Source organism: Hakea prostrata, chromosome 11, assembly GCF_041222555.1.
Source record: "Hakea prostrata isolate BN-2017 chromosome 11, UWA_Hpros_2, whole genome shotgun sequence".
Classification (NCBI taxonomy): domain Eukaryota; kingdom Viridiplantae; phylum Streptophyta; class Magnoliopsida; order Proteales; family Proteaceae; genus Hakea; species Hakea prostrata.
In genome coordinates this window covers 1,507,826-1,527,824 of record NC_142610.1, presented here as the reverse complement: position 1 = coordinate 1,527,824, position 19,999 = coordinate 1,507,826, and the positions used below count along the sequence as shown (strand labels likewise).

Sequence of the window (19,999 nt, the reverse complement as noted above, 5' to 3'; positions counted from 1 at the left end):
AAAGACTTACTATGATCCATTTTAGAATCAAATAATTTTTCTTTCAAATAAATCTTATTAGACAAAGACATAGTCATAAACAGAGATTCCAATCTTTCCCCAATCCTAGCCACAATAGTTTCATCCACGGTTCGAAGTATCGCCTGCAAAGGGGGTGTCAGTGGCTGGCGAAACCATCGACACCCCAAGATGTCGGCGAAATATCCATCGACAGTTTCAAGTGTTTTAAGGTTTTATACTTTATTATCAAATAATATATTAATGTAAAACCATTTATATCATATTACCATGCAATAATTAATTTCGGTACAACTTGCAACTTGCAAGCATACACGTGAAGTTATAGTGGGACCCGCAATGCAATTGATTTCCAACCTTTTAATCTTTAGTGGTAAACATTAAACCTAAAGAATGATCCCACCGCCCACAGAGCAGAGAGAAACATTAAACCTATCGTTTCATTTTCCACCGCCCACAGAGCAGAGAAAAACTGAGAAAGACGGTGAGTGATTGAGAGAAATAGAGAGAACTGAGAAGATGAAGACAGCGACTGGGAGTGCCGGAGAGATTTGAGAAGTCGGAGAGACGAAGAAAGCCGGCATCCGGCATCCGGCATCCTGCAACCTGCGAGGGAGAAAGAAGACGGATCAGAGGGAACTGGAGGCATCTATATGCTGCAAGCCTGCAACCTGTTCTCTTCTTCTCTTTCGGCATCCAACAACAGTAGCAGTTGCGCACCGATGGAGATATCGTCGATTTTTTTCAATATTTCGTTGGTTTGGCGAAAAACGATCGATTTTTCTCCGACTTTTAGTTGATGTCGTTTCGACGATCAGTTTCGTGTCGCCATTGAGCGACATGACGATTTGTCGCCAAAATGTCGCAACATTTCGGCGACATAATGTACATTGGTTTCATCATCTACCTGTCTTACCATATTATCTGATAAATGCAAAATTAACAAACTATGTGCAATTTCAAGCATATCAGATTTTTCAATGTCAGACAGAGAAACAAGTAAGGCTTTCTCACCATCAAGTGCCTTAGAGCACTTTTCATGTACCAGCACTGCCTTCATTTTTCTACGCCACATATTGAAGTCTCCCTCCCATCGAACTTTTTCCCATTAGGTTCCCTATATTCAAGAAAGAATCCAACAAAAAGCAAAAACAGAGAATATGCAAGAAACTAGAAAGAGAAACAAAAAATCAAAGAGAGAGAATGGAAAAACTCTTGAACTATACAGAGATTGCACAGCCTAGAGAAAAATAATCATCGAATTGCGAGCACTAATACCAGATGGAGAAGAAAATCCCACTCTTCCCTCTTGATTCAATCACACATCTCAGATTCATGGAATTAATCAGAGAAACAAATCATACACAATGAACACACGGATTTATACTTGGTTCATATCTTACGATCCTACATTCAAAGCAAAGGTAGAACATCTAGTCTTCCATTATAAATCAAATGAAGTATACCCTCAAATTGCTCTTGATAGACTTCTCTTTGCAAGGCTTATAATGCAAATAGAGAGATACTCCGAAATACAAGAGCAAAATAGCAAGAAAATTGCAACAACATAGAGTTGCAGTACTTCACATTAGAGAGAGGAAGAAGATGATCAACAATTACCTAAATTGTAGCCCATAATACAATGAAAAAAATCTTAAAACCAAATACTTGGTAAATGATAGTTATGCCCCTAACCTCTAATGCGAAACAGAATATCAAATATGCCCTCAACCTAATGCGAAACAGAATATCAAATATGCCCTCAACCTAATGCATATGAATGATATATATGCCTTTATAATGATGTGTGGATTTAAACCACATTACAAAAAAATATCTCTACATAGGTTAGGAATTTGCAACTATCCCAAAGGGGACTATGTAGAATGAATATCAACAAAAAGTGAATAACATAATCCAACAACAGCCTCTAATTTTGCTTTGATTTGTAATATCTTAAATAATATAAGTAATGCTCATTTTTTCTATTTGATGTGTGTAGGGGTATCTAATGAATGGTGGAGCAACACAAGATGGAGTGTGTGGCTTTTTTGGAATGGACGCATCTAATGTATTAGCACAGGAGGACTAGGACACCAAGATGATCTTGAAGCATTGTTTTTTGGCATGCACGTAGGATTAGCTCAAGCCTGGCAAAGAAAGAGATATATGAATGAAATTTGGTGCAACAACGCACGAATTTTATATCTCCTATCACAACCAAAACTTACTTGGTCTCTAAATCTACACTCCCCCATGGTAGAAATTGAAGCAAGCATGAAAAGCACAAGCTTTTGTTACTCTAGAAACCCCACACTCATGGATTGGTTTACTAATTTAGCATTAGAATCCTCCTTTGAATCTAGTATGAAGAATGTAGAACTAACTAGGATATGTAATTGTCAAGAGTTTAGGTGGGTTCCCCACCAAGTTTTATTGTACAACACTTCTATGTTTAGTCCAAGTTAAGTCTCCCTAAGTTCTTTTATGTAATGAGAGGATCGCATCCGTGTTTGCTGATTTCATGCACAATTTGTATTCTATTTCTAATCCTTTGGACCCATCGTTTGTGGATCCCCTCTTCCCCGCCCTTGGGGAATTACCCAATTTGGTGAATATTTCAACCCCCCCCCCCCCTCTTAAGGAAGTTAAGGATATTATTTTCTCTTTTGGACCTTACAAAGCCCCACAAATGGATGGATTCAATGCCTAATTTTTCCAGAGGCACTGGGATTTAATCTAGCAAGATATATTCAAATTTTGTAAACTTCTTTCTTCTGGGATCTTACCCTACCTAAGGGAACTAATCACACCCTGCTTTGCTTCATCCCTAAAAAAGAAAACCCTAGAGTGGTCTCCTATTTTAGACCTATCAATTTATGCAAATGTGGCTTATAAAATTCTTGCAAAAACCCTAGCCAGACAGATTAAACTCTTTTACCTCATATCATCTCTCCCTTTCAAGGAGCACTTTGCCTCAGAGACAAATCTCTTACAACATTTTTCTAGCTCATGAAATTTTCCATTTTATGAAAAAAAACTCGAGGAAAGATGGGATATGCACCCCTCAAACTTGACATGTCCAAAGCCTACGATAGGGGTTGAGTGGTTAGTGGTGAACTACATTTTTTCTATTTTGGGCTTTGACCAATGATGGTGTAGCCTTATTAATAAACTAATTTCTTCCGCTTCTTTCTCCATTAAAATTAATGGAAATCCATATATATGGTTCTAGGGATCAAGAGGCCTTTGACAAGGATGCCTACTTAGTCCATATCTTTTTCTTTTGATCATGGAAATCTTATCTAGATTGCTACACAAATATAGGAATTTAGAACTCTTCAAGGGGATCAAAATTGCCAGAAGTGCCTGAGAAATCTCCCATCTTTTCTGCGGATGATAAGTTTTTGTTATGTTGGGCAGATACTGATGATATCTTATCCATTAAAGTAATTCTAGAGCTCTTCTCAAATTTAACAGGGCAATAAATTAACTTTAAGCAAAGTGGAGCTTTCTTTAGTAGAAATATTAATCACCAGAGATCCCAAATCTTGTCGATTTTGGGGATCTCTGAGATGAAGAAAGAAGCATTGTTTCTTGGCATGACTCTGCTACAGGGAAGGCAACATCAGAAAATCTACATTTTATATTAAGAAAAGTTAAGGCTAGGTTTGCATCTTGGAAAGCAACCAGTCTATCTCTTGCAGGAATATAAGTGCTCATCAAATTTGTCCTCCAACCTCTCTCGTTGTACAACATGCCATTTTTTTCATTTCCTGAAGATAGCGTGCAAACAAATTGATTCACTCTACCAAAAGTTTGGTTGGATCAAAAGCAACTTACTCTTATATCTTGGGACAAGTGCTTGCAACCGAAGGATCTAGGAGGGTTGGGGTTTAGGAAAATTTAAGATGTTAATACTACCTTGCTAATAAAGCAGAGCTGGAGAATCCTTAGTGAGCTTCATTTTTTATGGGCAAAGATTCTAAAACCTATATACTTCCCCAAAAGTAGCTTTTTTGATCCAAGGGTAAGAAATAAATGTGGATCATGGCCTTGGAAAAGTATACGTAGTATCATCTCCACCCTGGAAACCATGGTAACAAGAAAGGTGGGGAATGATAATGACACTTACTTCTAATTTGATTCTTGGCATCTATATGCCGCTAGCATAGCAAAGGAGAACCCTCAGATTGAATGGTAGCCCACCGAAGCTATGGTGGCACAAATGGCACAAATTGTTGCATAGAATAGGAAGTATCTTTCTGAAATACGCAATTACTAGTCTTTCTATACTAACCTTTCTTTCTCCTCTTCTCGTGACAATAGGTTTCATTGATTAAAACCAATGGCGACTTCTTTGCCATACTAGTGGGGCACATATTGGTGAAACAAAAATATTCCACTCATTACAATTTTTTCTCAAGGTGGTGGAAATTCTTTTGGAAGCTACACTATATCCAAAATTTAAATATTTCTTTTGGCAGCTTTTGAATGTAGGGTTATCGATTAAATCTATTATTTCCTAATGTGCAGTAACGGTCCCTACTTGTGGACTATGTGGGAAGGAAGTAGAAATCACATGGCACACGTTCATCTCATGTGAATGTTGCAAGAGAGTTTGGACGGGTGGAGCACTTGGACTAAGGACAGAACAACTACGCCATGATTCGATTGGTGATCTCAAACTATAACACGGTATATTGGGTGAATAAAACGCAAATGATATTATTTCCCTGAACAAAAGCTTATGTATAGTTGATATATTCCATTCACTCCCCTAACTATGTGCTAGGGTTTTTAATGAACTTTTGAGCAATGCAAGCTGGACTTTGTAGATCATAAGAAATGGGAATATATGCTATTCTAAAGCTGGGTAGGTGGAGTGAGGTAACAAAATGGAAGCACAACTGTGTGCAATAGGTGAGGGATTGCAACAAGCAAGAGCAAACAATATCATCATCAAAGAATTCTAGTGCAACTCAAAGCAAGTGCTTAGTTTACCCACACCTTGAAAAACTTGGCCCTTGGTGCATTCACCGGTCTTGGCTAATATTTTGCTAAACTCTCAAGGAGCTTTGTTTTGTAATTTTAAATTCCCTCGCACTCCTAAACAAATTTACTAATCTAGCGCATTTGGCTATCAAGAATAGTATCACTAATAGTCCTTGTTAATGATATAAATGGTCATTCTACATATTCTGATCTAAACCTGTGACTGAACGGTCCGACCAATCGTTCTGTGTAACATGGTTCGACTAGACTTTCTATGGTAGGGTCAACCACTGCGTCAAGGAACCTAGTCAGAGTAAGCTTATACCACCTGTCAACTACTTAGAAGGATAAATTAGGAAGGTAACTCTTCTTAGAGTTAAATTCGGAGTCTAACTCTAATATCTAAAGCTATATAAGAACATCAACCAGGCATTGTCTAGTAAGTATTCATATCTGATGTGATTAATTACTCTTTTTTTTTTGTCAAAAGTTCAACATTTCATTCATAAACTTAAAAGAAAATACAGACAAAAGCACCAAACAAAAACTAAGAGATGGGTCGAGCCCAATAAACCCTTAGAATACTGGTTGTGACAACCACAGAACCTGAAAAACATAATGGGTATGATATACATATCCACCAAGGTCATTGGTATTGACTTGCTTCTGACGTAACTCGACCACCCAAGGTCGAACATGTGTTTTGCAGATACTTAACAAGGAAGGACAAGCAGGATTTCGTATCAACAGTCCTCCCAGTCGATGTAATTATCTAGGTAATATATTTTCTCTTTTATTATAAAAAAATTAATGAGATTATGATAATGATTAAATGTCTTGTTCAAAAGTTTTTTTTTTTTTTTTTTGGGTATGAGTCATTGTTAAAAAATTTAAAACCCTAAAATCCAATACCCTTTCTCCTATCATTCAATGGTTTTGATTGCTTCATATATATTCCACGTGGTCGATTTCGAACATCGCTCTTCAACCTCCCGTTACACGCCGGACTCGCATCATTATTGTTCAAAGGAAGTCCGGGCTGCGGAGTGAACGGATAGGGCAATCTCTTTTCCTTTACTAAATTATTATATTATATTATAAACAAACAAAAATAAAAAACACAGATAGGGCAATTCTGGAGAATCGCCTTGGAAGAGGTATGTCATATATGGGCGTATATATACATTAATGAAAATATATTTGGCTGCGGTTGTGTCAGCTATTGAACACCGGCAGCACAAAGAGGAGGAGCAACTAGGTCGTGGTTTTCTTGAGTTTGGATTTTGCTGCGTTACAGCCTCTGTTTCTAAGGTCCCTGGAAACGTAAGTGTTTCTGATCTCCTCCCTTTAATTCTTGATCGAAACGGTGAGGATTTAAAGAATCGCTGATCTTCTTTTTGTTTTCTCGTGCGAACGATTTTGGAATCTGTATTCTAGGGTAATTTATTGAACTAACCAAGATCCGTATTGATTTTTCCTTTTCTTTTGTTTTTGATCGATGATCGATGGGTGAGCTAGGGTTTTGATTATTTGGAACTGTTTTCTCTGTCGAGTTCTATTCTTGCTTTCTTTTACCCCTTTTTCTGCGTAACACTTACTATATTGCATCCGCTGACCTTTTTGATTTGAGAATCTTGTTCTTGGATCAGGCTTTCAGAGCATCCATCGAGAGTAAGGATAAAGGAAGTTAATCACTGTGTGTGAGTAGGGGAAAGAGAGAGAGCAGCGACCATGACTGGAAAGGCAAAGCCCAAGAAGCACACGGCTAAAGAGTTAGCTGCGAAGGTTGATGCGGCCACGACCAACAGAGGCGGCGGAAAGGCCGGGCAGGTAGACCGCTGTGGGCTGACGAAGGGTGGCCACGCCAAATTCGAATGTCCACATTGTAAGACTACTGCTCCTGATCTCAAATCTATGCAGATACATCACGATGCTAAGCACCCGAAGATCCCTTTTGAAGAGGCCAAGCTCAACAACTTGCATGTCGTCCACGAAGCCGAAACCTCTAAGGGTCGTCCTGGGATCCGTGGAAGCCACAAGAAGTAGAGCCCTCTTTTTCAAAAAATCATTATAATGTCTTCCTTCCTGCCCTTCTAGTAACCTAGGAGTTGTTCTGGGAATGGTAGAACCCTCGGCAACTTTTCTGTTGAGACTAATATAAGGTCAGGAGGAGGATTTATTGATGTTCTGCATAAGCTGCAAAGACTTAGAAGCTAAAGAGTACAAATATGTTTTCATGCATATGTATTAAGTAGTTATCTTGATGTTGTGAACTCTGGGTAGGCTTCTAATCTCTATATATCAGTGTGGTTGTGGATGTGAATACCCTTTAAAATTATGAGAATTCTAGTTTCTTGCAAGCATCCTTTTGCGCTCTTCTTTCTGCATTTTTTTAAATTTTCATATTAAATTGTAACAGCTCTCTATCTGTGCTTCAATATAACTGATCTTAAAACCTTTGTAGGCTTCATGTTCATTCCCTTGACGTGCCTGTGAGTTTAGATTTTTATGTTCTTGTTATGTTGTTTATTTTTTTCCGTTTGCACTTGCAGTATATGTTGTGTGTTCGATAAAACTTATTTATGAGAACAGGTTATATTCATTCAGTGCTTGAGAAGTTGTATTCTTTTCTTTTTGAGCAGTTGTCTCCCTATGTGTACATTGTATCTGTTGTCTGGTCTTATATGATGCTTTGAAACAATGGCTTTTCCTTAACCCAGCTAAATGGGTTGGCTCTATGGATCTTTGTAAAAGCAAACAAGAAAACAAGCAAACAGCCATCTACCCAACTTAATGGGGTTTGGCTACATAGATTGAAACAAAAGAAAATAAGAAGAATAGAAATGAGATGTAGAATTGGATAGAAAGTGCAAAAATAGAAAATGGCAAATGAGGGTGGAAAGATAAAAGAAAAGTGGAAATATAAGTAGATGAATGAATCACAAACAACTACCTTGTAAGTCACAAGAATGCTAGCTAAATGGCTTCTGCTACATCAGTTGTTGCCCCCAATAGGCCCTATTCAAGATTGTACTTGGTACAGGCCCTTGGCCATGCAAATTCTCGTCATGCTTTCTCCTAGGTCATTCTCTAGGCTTGTGCTTATCTCTTTTCATCTGCTTATTTCTTATTCTTCCTTCCTGATTGTTTCACACATTCATCTTACATCCTATTCTTTGCTATACAAAGATTCTCAATGAAATATAATATTATGGTAAAGGGAACCATCTAATCAGCTCTATGTGATGTTATGCTTGAGACAAGGTCCTCATTACTACTACTCCCATTGTCATTTTAGGCCTGCTCCTTGCTTTTTTAAATCCTTCAACCTGAGTCAGATCATTCCTCCATATTGGTGCATCCCTGGTCCTCCATTGATCATGGGGATGAAACCTTAAAGGTCTTTAACTCATCTATACGTGTATCAGGGAAATTCCCAAATCGGCTGTGATATTGTCATTCTGACGTAGCCTTGTATTGGCAAGTCAAATAAGGGCCAATATTCCCAAGATCTTATCTCAAGGATGCTTGTCCACATCTTGTTGTTTGTGATGTTAGGAGGGTCTAACATGTGTATTGGCACCCAAAGATCCCTTTTGACAAGTCCAAGCTCATCCATTTGCATGCCATCCATGAAGCTGACACCTCTAATAAATTTTGTCCTGGTGTTTGCAGTAGCTTCAAGATATAGGGCCCTCTTTTTTTAAAAATCATTACAATGCATTCCTTCCCATCCTTCTATCCAGCAACCTAGGAGTTGTTCTGGGAAACCCTCGGCAATTTTTCTGTTGAGACTAATATGAGCTCAGGAGGAGGATTTATTGATGTTCTGTGAAAGCTGCAAAGACTTAAAAGCTAGAGCGTGCAAATATGTTTTCAGACGTGTAATATGTAGCTATCTTGATGTTCTGAATTCTGGGTAGGCATCTAATCTCTATGTATCAGTGTGGTTGTGGATATGAATACCCTTTAAAATTGTGAGAATTCTAGTTTCTTGCAAGCATTATTTTGCACTCTTGGTTCTGCATTTTTTATTTCGTATTGAATTGTAACAGCACTCTGTCTTTGCTTTATTATAATTAATCTTGAAACCTTGGTAGGCTTCATGTACATTCCCTTGATGTGCCTATCAATTTTTATTTTTATGTTCTTTTTATTTTGTTTATTTTTTCGTTCAGTGCTTGCAGTATATGTTGTGTGTTCGATTAAACTTATTTATGAGAACAGTTTATATTCATTCAGTGCTTGAGAAGTTGTATTTTCTTTAGCAGTTTTCTCCCTTAGTTACATTGCATCTCATATCCAGTCTTATATTTTAATGCCAGTGTTTCCAATTTCTTCCATGTCTTTGGACTTCTGTCTTCTGTCTAGAGAGGCCGTTTTGCGTAATAGGTGTTTCTAGACTGGTGGAGGAATTTATTGAGTATTTGATCTATGGATCCTGCCTGAATACAACAGAACACTGATTTGTTAAAAATATGATGCTTTGACATAATAACTTTTCCCTAACCCAGCTAAATGGATCTTTCTAATAACAAACAAACAAGCAGCCTTCTACCCCAACTTAATGGGGTTGGCTACATAGATTCAACCAAAAGATAATAAAAAAAAATTGAGATGAGATGTGGGACATGATGGGAAGTGCAAAACTAGAAAAGGGCAACTGAGGGATGAAAGGTAAAAGGAAACCGGAAATTTAAGTTTCAGGAATGAATCACAGCCAAGTAACTGGTATTGACATTCTGATGTAGCCGTGTATTGGCAAGTCAAACAAGGGCCAAATATTCCCAAGATCTGATACCAAGGATGAACTTGTCCACACCTGGTTGTGATTGTTTGTAATGTGAGGAGGGTCTAATATGTGTAGGGTTTCAAGGAGGGACTGATATAATGTAATCTAGGACTGTTTGAAGCTTGGGTTGACTTGCACAACTCCAACATTTGAGGATATGGTCAAGGGGAATTAGGACTTTAGGGTCAAAGGGGGTTAGGGGTAGAAACTAGGTTGTAATTTGGAGGGAATCAAGGGAGCCTAGAGTTGATGACTTCCATAAAAGGCAAAGCCAGAATTCAGGATTAAAATCCATTGAAATCCCTAGTTGTATGTTTTTGGGTTGTTGGCTGTAAGGTGAATTGGATGGGGGAGATGAGGGTTCTTTCCTTCTGAGAATGAAGAGTTTCTAATGGATGAAGTGGATGTATGGTTAGGGTTGAATTGCGTATATGTAACAGGAAGCCATAGAAATAAACTGAAGGGAAGGGGAAGAAGAAAGATGGAAATGAAGTCTGCATATGACTCACCTGATTTCAACAACTTGGATATGACTCACATAGAAGCTCTCCTGGATATTGTAAATTATAGAATGTAGGTGAGAGAAAGAATGGAAAGAGCCCACGATTTTATGATGAAGTGATGCGAACTAGGATATAGTTGATTGGAATAATGCCCTAGATCCAAGCTCACTCTAGGTTCCACTTCTGTGAGAATCAGCAATCTTCTAGGTCTGTAATCATCTTCATTGGAGAGTTTTATGACAAATATATGGGTGCTAGGGTTAGGTTGGGTTTAGAATTGGTTCCGGCCAGGCTTAGGGGTCTAGGGTTTGTGTTTTCAAGCTTTACACCTTGCTGTAACTGTAATTTGAGAACTGGAATTGAAGATTAGGGTTTAAGAAATTTAGGGTTTTACAGGAATTAGGCTTTCTAAGTTTTTGATCAAGCTAGGCGGATCAAGCTAGGTTAAGATGAGTGTCATTTGGGTGTTATGGAAGCTAACCCTAAAAGGATTCTAGGTTTGGATGAAGGATGAGAGATTTAAGGTTTTAAAAATTCTAGGGTCTGGGTTTGTAATGACAAAGATGGAATTTGCAGAATCTCCTAGGGTTTTAGGTGTTGGAAGGGTGCTGGAAGTTGAGATCGAAGGTAGGGGGTTATCTTTATGGTTAAATTCTACGAGGGAGAAAGTTTAGGTCTAGGTATAGGGTCCTATAGGGTTTAAACTAGTTGCTGCACTTCTGAATTTTAAGTTTCCGGAATTTCCAGAATTGCCGCAGAACTTAGTAGAGGAAAAGAAGAATAAAAAGTAAGGGGGAGGGGCTGGGATTACAATCTAGGGTTAATGGAGGCCAGGGGATTTATTAAGGGTGAAGGAGAGAGGGGGACGGGGTTCCGAAGGCTGCCGCGGGGTTGGGAAAGGGCTGGGATTCTAGAAACTAGGTTTAAAGGGGTGGAGGAGTCTTGTGGGAGAAGGAGAAGGGGGGAAATGTCTGGGAATTTTTTTTTTTTGGGGGGGGGGGGCGCTGGTATGGGAATGAATTAGGGCTTGTGTAATTTGACGAATGAATGCTGGAATTGAAGAAAACTGCAGAAAACTCTCTTGTGAAGTTGTCATAGGCCCCCTCTAGATAACCCACGACTTCTCTAGCTTGCCTCTAGGCTCAATCACAATTTTATCCATTAAATCTATCTACTGTTTACATGGTTTGAAGGCTTATTTATGGCCTACCAAAAAAAACTCGGAATTCAAATCAAAACTCCTAGGACTTTAACTCACATTAAGAACCTTCATGATTTGCTCTAGAGAGTAAACTCTAACATGTAATTCAAATCAAAACTCCTATGACTTTGACTCACACAAGGAACCTTCATAATTTACTAAGAGTACACTCTATCTTGTAATTCAAATCAAAACTCCTAAGACTTTGACTCGGACAAGGAACCTTCATAATTTACTCTAGAGAGTCCTGAATTTAAATTCTAAGAATAGATATAGATTCCTTGCAAGGAGTAGGACAACCCCAATGGACTCCTTCACAAGCTAGGAATCCTTATCTAATTAGGACCATTTAATAACTTGCAACTATAAGGACTCAAATTAAAAAAATGAATGTAGATTTAGCATGACTCACCCAGTTATGTCCTAAATTAGACTTGACAAGAATTGCAAAAATAACCTAAATACCCCTAGGGGAATTAGGGGATGTAGTGGTTGGGGAAACGAGTCGAGCAACTCTAGGCCCTGTGCTGCTCCCTAGAAATGGTTTACATCATGAAGACTTCAGATCAATATTACTTCATTTATAGAAGGAAATAATCAGCAGACTCCAACTAGGAAACCAATACTGACTTAACTTAGGAACTAGCAAACCAAACTCTAACCAAAAAGGACTTTAAACTCAACTCCAGTCCCATTGAGAATTCTTGATGGTACATGTTGAACCATTTGACCATTCTAACAGATATCACCCGCCATGTCGCCATGTCAGCCATGTCAAGCTGCATAGGATTCACCAGGTCTGGTTGATAATACAGCAATTATGTTATTCACAGAACAGCAATAAATTATCAATAATTCAGCCTGCCTTTATTCTTCCATAATGGGAAATTAGAAGGTTGCAACTATGAAATATAATAGGAAAAGAACCCTTAAGATTGAAATAAAACTCAGCAATAAATTATCAATAGTCCTGTCTGTCTTTATTTGTCCACATTGGGAAATTAGAAGGTTGCAACTATGAAATGTAATAGGAAGAGAACTCTTAAGACTGAAATAAAACTCAATCCAATTCATTTGTTAGTTCTTGGAAAGCTTTAGAAATCCGAACTAAATCCTGATTAAAATCTTCTAACAAGTTTCCAAATCTGTGGAAGCATAAAATCCTGAAAGTTACTGATTTAAAGGAACAGTCACTTCTACCAAAGCTGATTTGGACCCTTAATCAAACAAAACTGAACTAAATTGAACCATAGTTCAACTGAAAGACATGAGAACATAGAAACACCTGAGAGAAATATCATAGTATGGGAATTTTCGTATTTAACTCGTGAACTAATATTCAAGGTCCATTCTGTTGGCTGATTACAAGGGGAACCCGATGAATGGAGCCTAACCCATACAGTTATCAAGCCTTGGTTGTCTTCTAATAAAAGGTAGTCTTTGGTGCTGGATCTGCATCTCACTGAGTTTATGTATATGACTTCCTTTAACTTGCCCAACATTTAACAGATGCATGATATTACTATCTGTAGAATTTTCCCGTTAGCTTCAAAGAATATGTTGATTACAATGCTGTGAACGCACCTCCAGACTACATCAATGCGACATCAATTCTCTGTTCTGCATCACTCTATGTTACTGATTTAAAGGAACAGTCACTTCTACCAAAGCTGATTTGGACCCTTAATCAAACAAAACTGAACTAAATTGAACCATAGTTCAACTGAAAGACATGAGAACATGCACCTGGAGTTCTGTATGGGAATTTTCGTGTGAACTAATATTCAAGGTCCATTCTGTTGGCTGATTACAAGGGGAACCCGATGAATGGAGCCTAACCCATACAGTTATCAAGCCTTGGTTGTCTTCTAATAAAAGGTAGTCTTTGGTGCTGGATCTGCATCACACTGAGTTTATGTATATGACTTCCTTTAACTTGCCCAACATTTAACAGATGCATGATATTACTATACTGTAGAATTTTCCCGTTAGCTTCAAAAGAATATGTTGATTACAATGCTGTGAACGCACCTCCAGACTACATCAATGCGACATCAATTCTCTGTTCTGCATCACTCTATGTTACCTTTGTTGTTATTCTCTGTTGTGTATCATTTTATGTGTTTATGAATGCACCTCTGTTGTTAATTTCGTTGCCCATTTAGTGTAGCTAAAGCGACATGCTGTGTATAGTCTACACTTCATTCTTAATGCAGGCTTCAACTTTAGGATTTAGAAATTGGATGAACACCAGTGTGTACTGCACCGGCCTTTTTTATAAGCTTATAAACATTCATCTTCGTGAGAATTTTGCATCTTTGCATCTTGTCTTCTATAGGATAGCGCAACTAAATTGAACCAAACCCTAAATTGCTTGAAGCCCCCTTTCTAATACGTTTGATCAAAAGCTGCAGACAGAATCAAGACTAAAACTTTCAGGGGGGAAAAAAAGGAACGAGCATGAGCTGATTCTTTCTTGCAGGGACTTGAAGAAGAGAATTGATGAAGTTTGGAATTGAAGAGTTGGTGGAAACTCTCTGCCACTCCCAAAAAGTGAAGTTTTGATTGGGAAATAATTTGGATGAATCCCTTGACATTCTTTTGAAATTGAAGGAAGCAAAGTGGGGTTGGATTTAACACCAAGTGATTTACATGAGTTGATATTTCATTCATTTAGATTACCCAAAAAAGAGTTGATATTTTATTTAACTTGAACTGGTCAACTCATCTTTATCCTTAACCGACCTCTGCAACTATGAATTTTGGAGCGCATTAGAAAGAGTGTAATAATTAATAAGTTGCAAAGGAAGAAGGAAAAGAGGACACCAATCTGTAGTTATGTTCTTTTCTTTTGGAGAAATTAATCTGTATTTCTTCCTTTTTTTTTTTTTGGTAACCCACCTTTCATTAAGCACCAGAATAACACAGAGGATCCCAAGCACAAAGCTCCCTGATCCAAAGGGTAGAAATCAGCCAACAAGTCCTACTGGTAATGAATAAGGCCTTTCGAGCCAGAGCATGAGCAAAAACAATCCCATTTCTTGGCAAAAAACAAACCTTACAACTCACAAGTTCAGCAAATAGAGCATGAGCAAAAACATTCCCATTTCTTGGCAAAAAACAAACCTTACAACTCACAAGTTCAGCAAATAAAGTATGAACGTCATAGACAATAGATTGCAACTCCAACTCTAGCGCTTGGTCTTCTTCTTCAATAGCTGAAACTAAGCTATATAATTCGTATGCACTAGGATCTTGGTGTATCTATTGACCCGTGCCCAACTCAAAGCTTGCCTCATTGCCATGGTTTCCCCACATTTCACCTCCACGAATTCAGCTGGTTCAGATTCAGCATGAAGAACCAAACTTTTTTGGTCTCTAACCACGAATCCCACACCACCCTTGCCTTCCTCTAGTGAGCAGTCACAACACAATAGAATTTCATCCATCTGAATTTTCACACCTTCCAAGCTCTGTTGTGCTTTTTCCACCTCTCTTTGTTCGTCATTAATAAATCCCTTTGTTGCCCAAAACTCAGAGAATAGTTTAGAGCTTTTCATTATCACCTCCTTTGCTGTTGGCCCTTTCCTATTGAACTGTAGCTCATTACGAGCTAGCCATATAGTCCAACATGTGAAAGCAATTCTTGCTAGTAGTTCTTTTCCCCTACTTTTTGTTAGAGTTCTTAACTTTGTCCATCTTTCCATAATTCCTTGCAATGATTCTTAGCCTATAGTGCTCACTTGAGCACACCTTCTCCTTCTCTCTCCTTATTCTCTTCTCCTTCTCCTTACTTCCTCTCTCTCTCCTCTCCTTCGTCGGAGATCATGTGTAGAAAACAAGATTAAAAGCTAGGTTTCTTCTTCCCGGTTAGATCAATTTGAGTCTCTTTAATCCGAAATTTCCAAGATGTAAACACTAAAATAACCAACAAATTCGGAGAACAATGAAATTTTGTTATTTGAGCTGTTCAACAACCGCATGCATTTACAGAAATGGAGCTCGGAGATGAAGAGGTGGCAGAGACAAAAACTCAAGACTGAGTTTTGAGTTGAATAGAAGTTCCAAGGCTTAATCATACCTTTCTTCTCTTCTTCGTGTTGTAAATATGTTTAAAAACTTAATTAATATTATTTTATATTTTTATATAAATAATGTTTTAATTGCGTCTTTTATCATCTGGTTTGTATTTGAGTAAATTACACTGGTACCCCCAAAATAGAGGTCTTAAAGCACTGACACCCCACTTTATGTTTAAAAAGACATAGACCCCAAAATTGAATTTTCATTGGTTATATTTGTCCAATTTGTCACTGAAAACCTTTCCGACATTGTTTATTATAGGGATATTTTTGAAAATAAGCAGTGATTTAACTGTTTTTAATGATAAATTTGACAAATACATCCAATAAAAATCCAATTTTGGGATCTTTGTGTTTTCTAAACATAAAGTGGGATGTCAGTGCTTTAAGACCTCCATTTTAGGGGTGTCAGTGCAATTTGCTCTTTTTATTTACTCCCACATTAGGTTGAGAGGAGTTGATTATGTCGTTTATATATAGTAAGGACCTATGTAATATTACTTTGGGTTAATGATCGAACCCTGTGCGACTTGAATCAAGCCTAAACCTTGTTGTGACCCAACCATGGTTATATGGATATGTATTAATTAATATTAATAATTCTATATGACTTGGGACTTGGGTCATAGGCCTTGATCCGGAAGGCCCATTTTGTAATGGGCCCCGAAAACCTACTTGCTAGGTGAGAATGTGGAGATGTCATTAGAGAGACACTTTCCTTTAGGGAGTTGATAGGTACCTTTCTAAAGGGAGTTGAGTTGAATAGGTACCCTCACAAAGAGATGTGACCTTACCTTTTCACCCACAACCTTTGCGGCTCTATATAAACATATTTTCGAGTTCATTCTAAACACTGAATTTCCTCCTCCTCTTTCTTTCTCTCTCTCTCCCTGTTGTTATTCTGTTAAGCAGTGAACATAACCTGATTACACCTTAAGTAACCTTTCTGGTGCAACATTAAATGTTTGGGCTGATTGATCTTGGGGTGAAGACACAATTAGAACCCGTATTGCACAATTTGGGGGTGTCTAAATACCTTAAAGAAAGTACCTCTGGTACGTTTCAGCTCTGAAGAAATATTGTGATTACAACAACCGTTCAAGTGTTTGTGCAGATTCCTCAACAAGTTTCAACACTTCGTTGCCCGCTTACTAAGGCATTGAATGCCTCATCGGCGTTGGCAGGGATTGATTCTTCCATCATATCAATTCCCCAATTGAAGAAGTTAAATGAAGGAGGAGAAGAAGCTGGACTGTAGTTAGGGTTTTCATTTCAGCAAGTGAGAGACAAAAAACATAGATTTAGAAATTTGTTTGGGCTTTTGTTTCTCACACTCCTACCACTACTACCGTAGACTATAACTACAAACCCTCTTTCAAATGAGCCCAACCGCCTTCTAGTACTGTTGTTTCTTCAATAACATTGGTAGGAATTGCAGGCACCACCTTCTACTCTTACTCCTTTCTCTTTCCCTATAATGAGTAGTTTAGGCAAGTAGTAGTATCGTCAACCACCACTTTGGATTTTCTGGCAATGTGGGGCGTGAGTTTGTGAGAGAGTGAAGAAGGGTTTAGGGTTGAACCCTTTTTTTTGTTGGGGTGTGTGGTGGGTGGTTACAAGCGATCGGCCGCCAAGGGTTCAAATCTGGTTTACGATGGTTCATCTAGTACTTCTCAGATTTGACACTTCTCGAAAGAGATACTAACTGAGAAGCTGCTAAGAAGACCATGTAGTGACACACAGCTGTCCTCATGCAACTTCCCGGCAAAAGTAGCGCAAATAAGAGATTCAACGTATCCTTATCCAGATTTCAATCACAACATTTAATTCATCATTGAATGCGTTGAGAATCATTAAATACTCATTGCTGGTTAGGAAGTTTCTCATTCTTCCAACATTTGCCTCGAGTATTACATCTACCTCTTTTGTCTCCCCCATTTGTGGGCTGGTGTCACATCAGAATCAACCTAATGTTGACCTCTTGATTCACCAACGTGATCTCCAGTTGTCATGAAGATCACATGGCTTAGCTTGTTGTACAAGCCTCTCCAAGAATTCACCTCCATCCTTCATCTCATCAAACGAGCATCATAGGGCTATGGAGCATCCACTATCAATTTAGGTATAGACCAGCTATATAAACTATCACTATGCCTAAACATCAGTAAGACTTGAATACTCCAGCCATTACTCTCCTGCATTTTCTTCTGAAGAACATTTTCTTCTCCATCTCATCCTCAAAGGGAGTCTCTGGTTCTTTTACCTGAACTAACTTAATCATTGGTGGTGGCTTCCCATCCCCAGAGGTGGCCCACTTTCACCTTTTGGTCTCAGGAACCAGGCCTGGATCAGGAATGAACCAAGGAGTCCCAAGCATATTTTCACAACAACAATAGTCAAACTAAATTTATTAATGATAATTAAAGATAATTCAATCCGATCCGGCAAGATCCGTCACGTGTCCGATAGGCCAATCTAACTAACTCAATCTTTGGGATGTATCTATGGGATGTGGCATGCACCATAAGGAAATCCACGATGGAAGGAGTCACAATCGTGAGACCCTCAAGAATAGTTAGGGAAAAAAGAATCCAGGAAATCCTCAATCCCATGAATTAGGACATCTGGCAATCCCAATCTCCCGGATCCAACGGTAAGGATGAAGGAAGGAATCCTTACATAAACTTGCATACACCTCGACAAAGGTGAGAATAATCTTCCATTCCTATTGATTATTAAGTTTATGATCTATTGTTATTAAGAGTATACTTAAGTGGTGTAAGAACTGACTTGATTGTTAGAGGTGGCTCCTCGACCATAGAGTCGGCCCGCTTCTAATGCACTTTCGTTGGTAGAACGGAGGGAGGCAGTTGAGCCAGATTTAGACGCATCAATTAAATACCTTGGGGTATATTGGTCTTGGGTTATTTTAAACATTACATGGTTCAAGGGGTAATTTTGTCCTATTAAACTCAAATTTTGAATTGTATAAACGGTCTTTAACTCCAACCATTAAGTCGTGATTCATACATAATTTTGAGCACTTAAAGTGACTAACTATGAGTTTCAGCCCATAACAAGTGATTCAAACGAAAATAACTTTTACTAAAAAAAATAAAGGTAAATTACTAAAAACAATAGTAAATAATTTTTTATTCGGGCACAAAATGAAAATTTTAAAGGTTTTTCTTACATTTTGTTAGGTTGATAGGTGAAAATGAAATGGAGTTCTCTTTTTATTTTCGGATAAAATAAAGAGTTTTTTTTTTGAGTTTTTTGCATGGCCCCCTTAAGTGGAGCCCAAATTCATGACTGCCCCCTTAAGGCAATATATTCCACAATGCCCCCAAGCATTTTGACATTTAAGTTGGGGTTGTAAAATGATCATTATACCCCCATTAATGTGTAAGGACCAAAATAACCCTCGTTAATTCTGATTTCACCCCCTCCATTTACCTCTATCGTCTTCCCGAAGCGACTCCTTCGAAATGAGGCTTTTTCCTCCACCTCTGATGAACCCTAATGCCCACTTTCTATCATAACTCCTACCCATGCGAACCCTGGTGCCCACTCTCCCTCTTCAACCTAGCGCATCCTCTACATCCTATCCCTCCCCCTACAACTACAACTTCAAACACCACCAGGGTCTTCGACACTCACCTCACTGTCGCCAATACGGTCTTCCATCTACAAAATTAGGTATGATAATGCTTATTTGGCACACCCAATCACACCCACACACCCATTAGCTTCTACCTAGGATCCTCTGAACTGCGCTTTGAAGCTTGCACTTCATGGTGCTTGACGATTTGCCTTTGTGAGCACCTTGTGTGCACATGAGCACACCACTCCATGCCTGGCCCCAACCCAACACACCCCCTCACCCCGCATGTGCCTAGGTGCCCAACCCTTAGCACCAGGCCCAACATAGGCACCTGCCCCCCCCCCCCCCATGCACCCAACTACCCAACCCACAACACTAGGCACCAATGCACCCCAGTCTAGCATAACTCAAAATGGACATGATTGTGAAGTCCATTGCCTTATTAATCCATGAAGAACCTTTGCTTTGGGAGGTCACCACTACCTAACCCTCAGACCAGGCCCCAATGCACCCCAGCCCAACACCTGACACCCGACACCCAACAACCCCCACCCCACAACCACCACCACCACCACCCAATCCCAGACTAATTGTTGTTGTTACATGCATTGTATAGGATGTCAACTCCCAACATCAATGATCATATGGGTACTCTTATGAAGTTTAAGATCACCAATTGCAAATGTGGGAAGAAAGTTGCTGTGAGAATTTCAGAGTTAGTTGAGCATCCCGATAAACTATATTAGTCATGTGAAAGCTTTCTGCATGGTTGTGAGTTTTTAAAGTGGTGTTATCCAACTAGGC

At 38.7% G+C, this 19,999-nt stretch overlaps 1 protein-coding gene across 1 annotated transcript; it reads left to right on the top strand.

The window, feature by feature from the left end:
* The first annotated feature begins 6,061 nt into the window (after positions 1 to 6,061).
* LOC148999526 (protein METHYLENE BLUE SENSITIVITY 1-like) lies at positions 6,062 to 7,373 on the top strand. Its single transcript, XM_089140695.1, has 2 exons — positions 6,062 to 6,336; positions 6,663 to 7,373. Exon 2 carries the CDS (start codon positions 6,745 to 6,747, stop codon positions 7,057 to 7,059), a length of 315 nt encoding a protein of 104 aa, XP_088996821.1. The 5' UTR covers positions 6,062 to 6,336; positions 6,663 to 6,744; the 3' UTR covers positions 7,060 to 7,373.
* Positions 7,374 to 19,999: the final 12,626 nt, after the last annotated feature.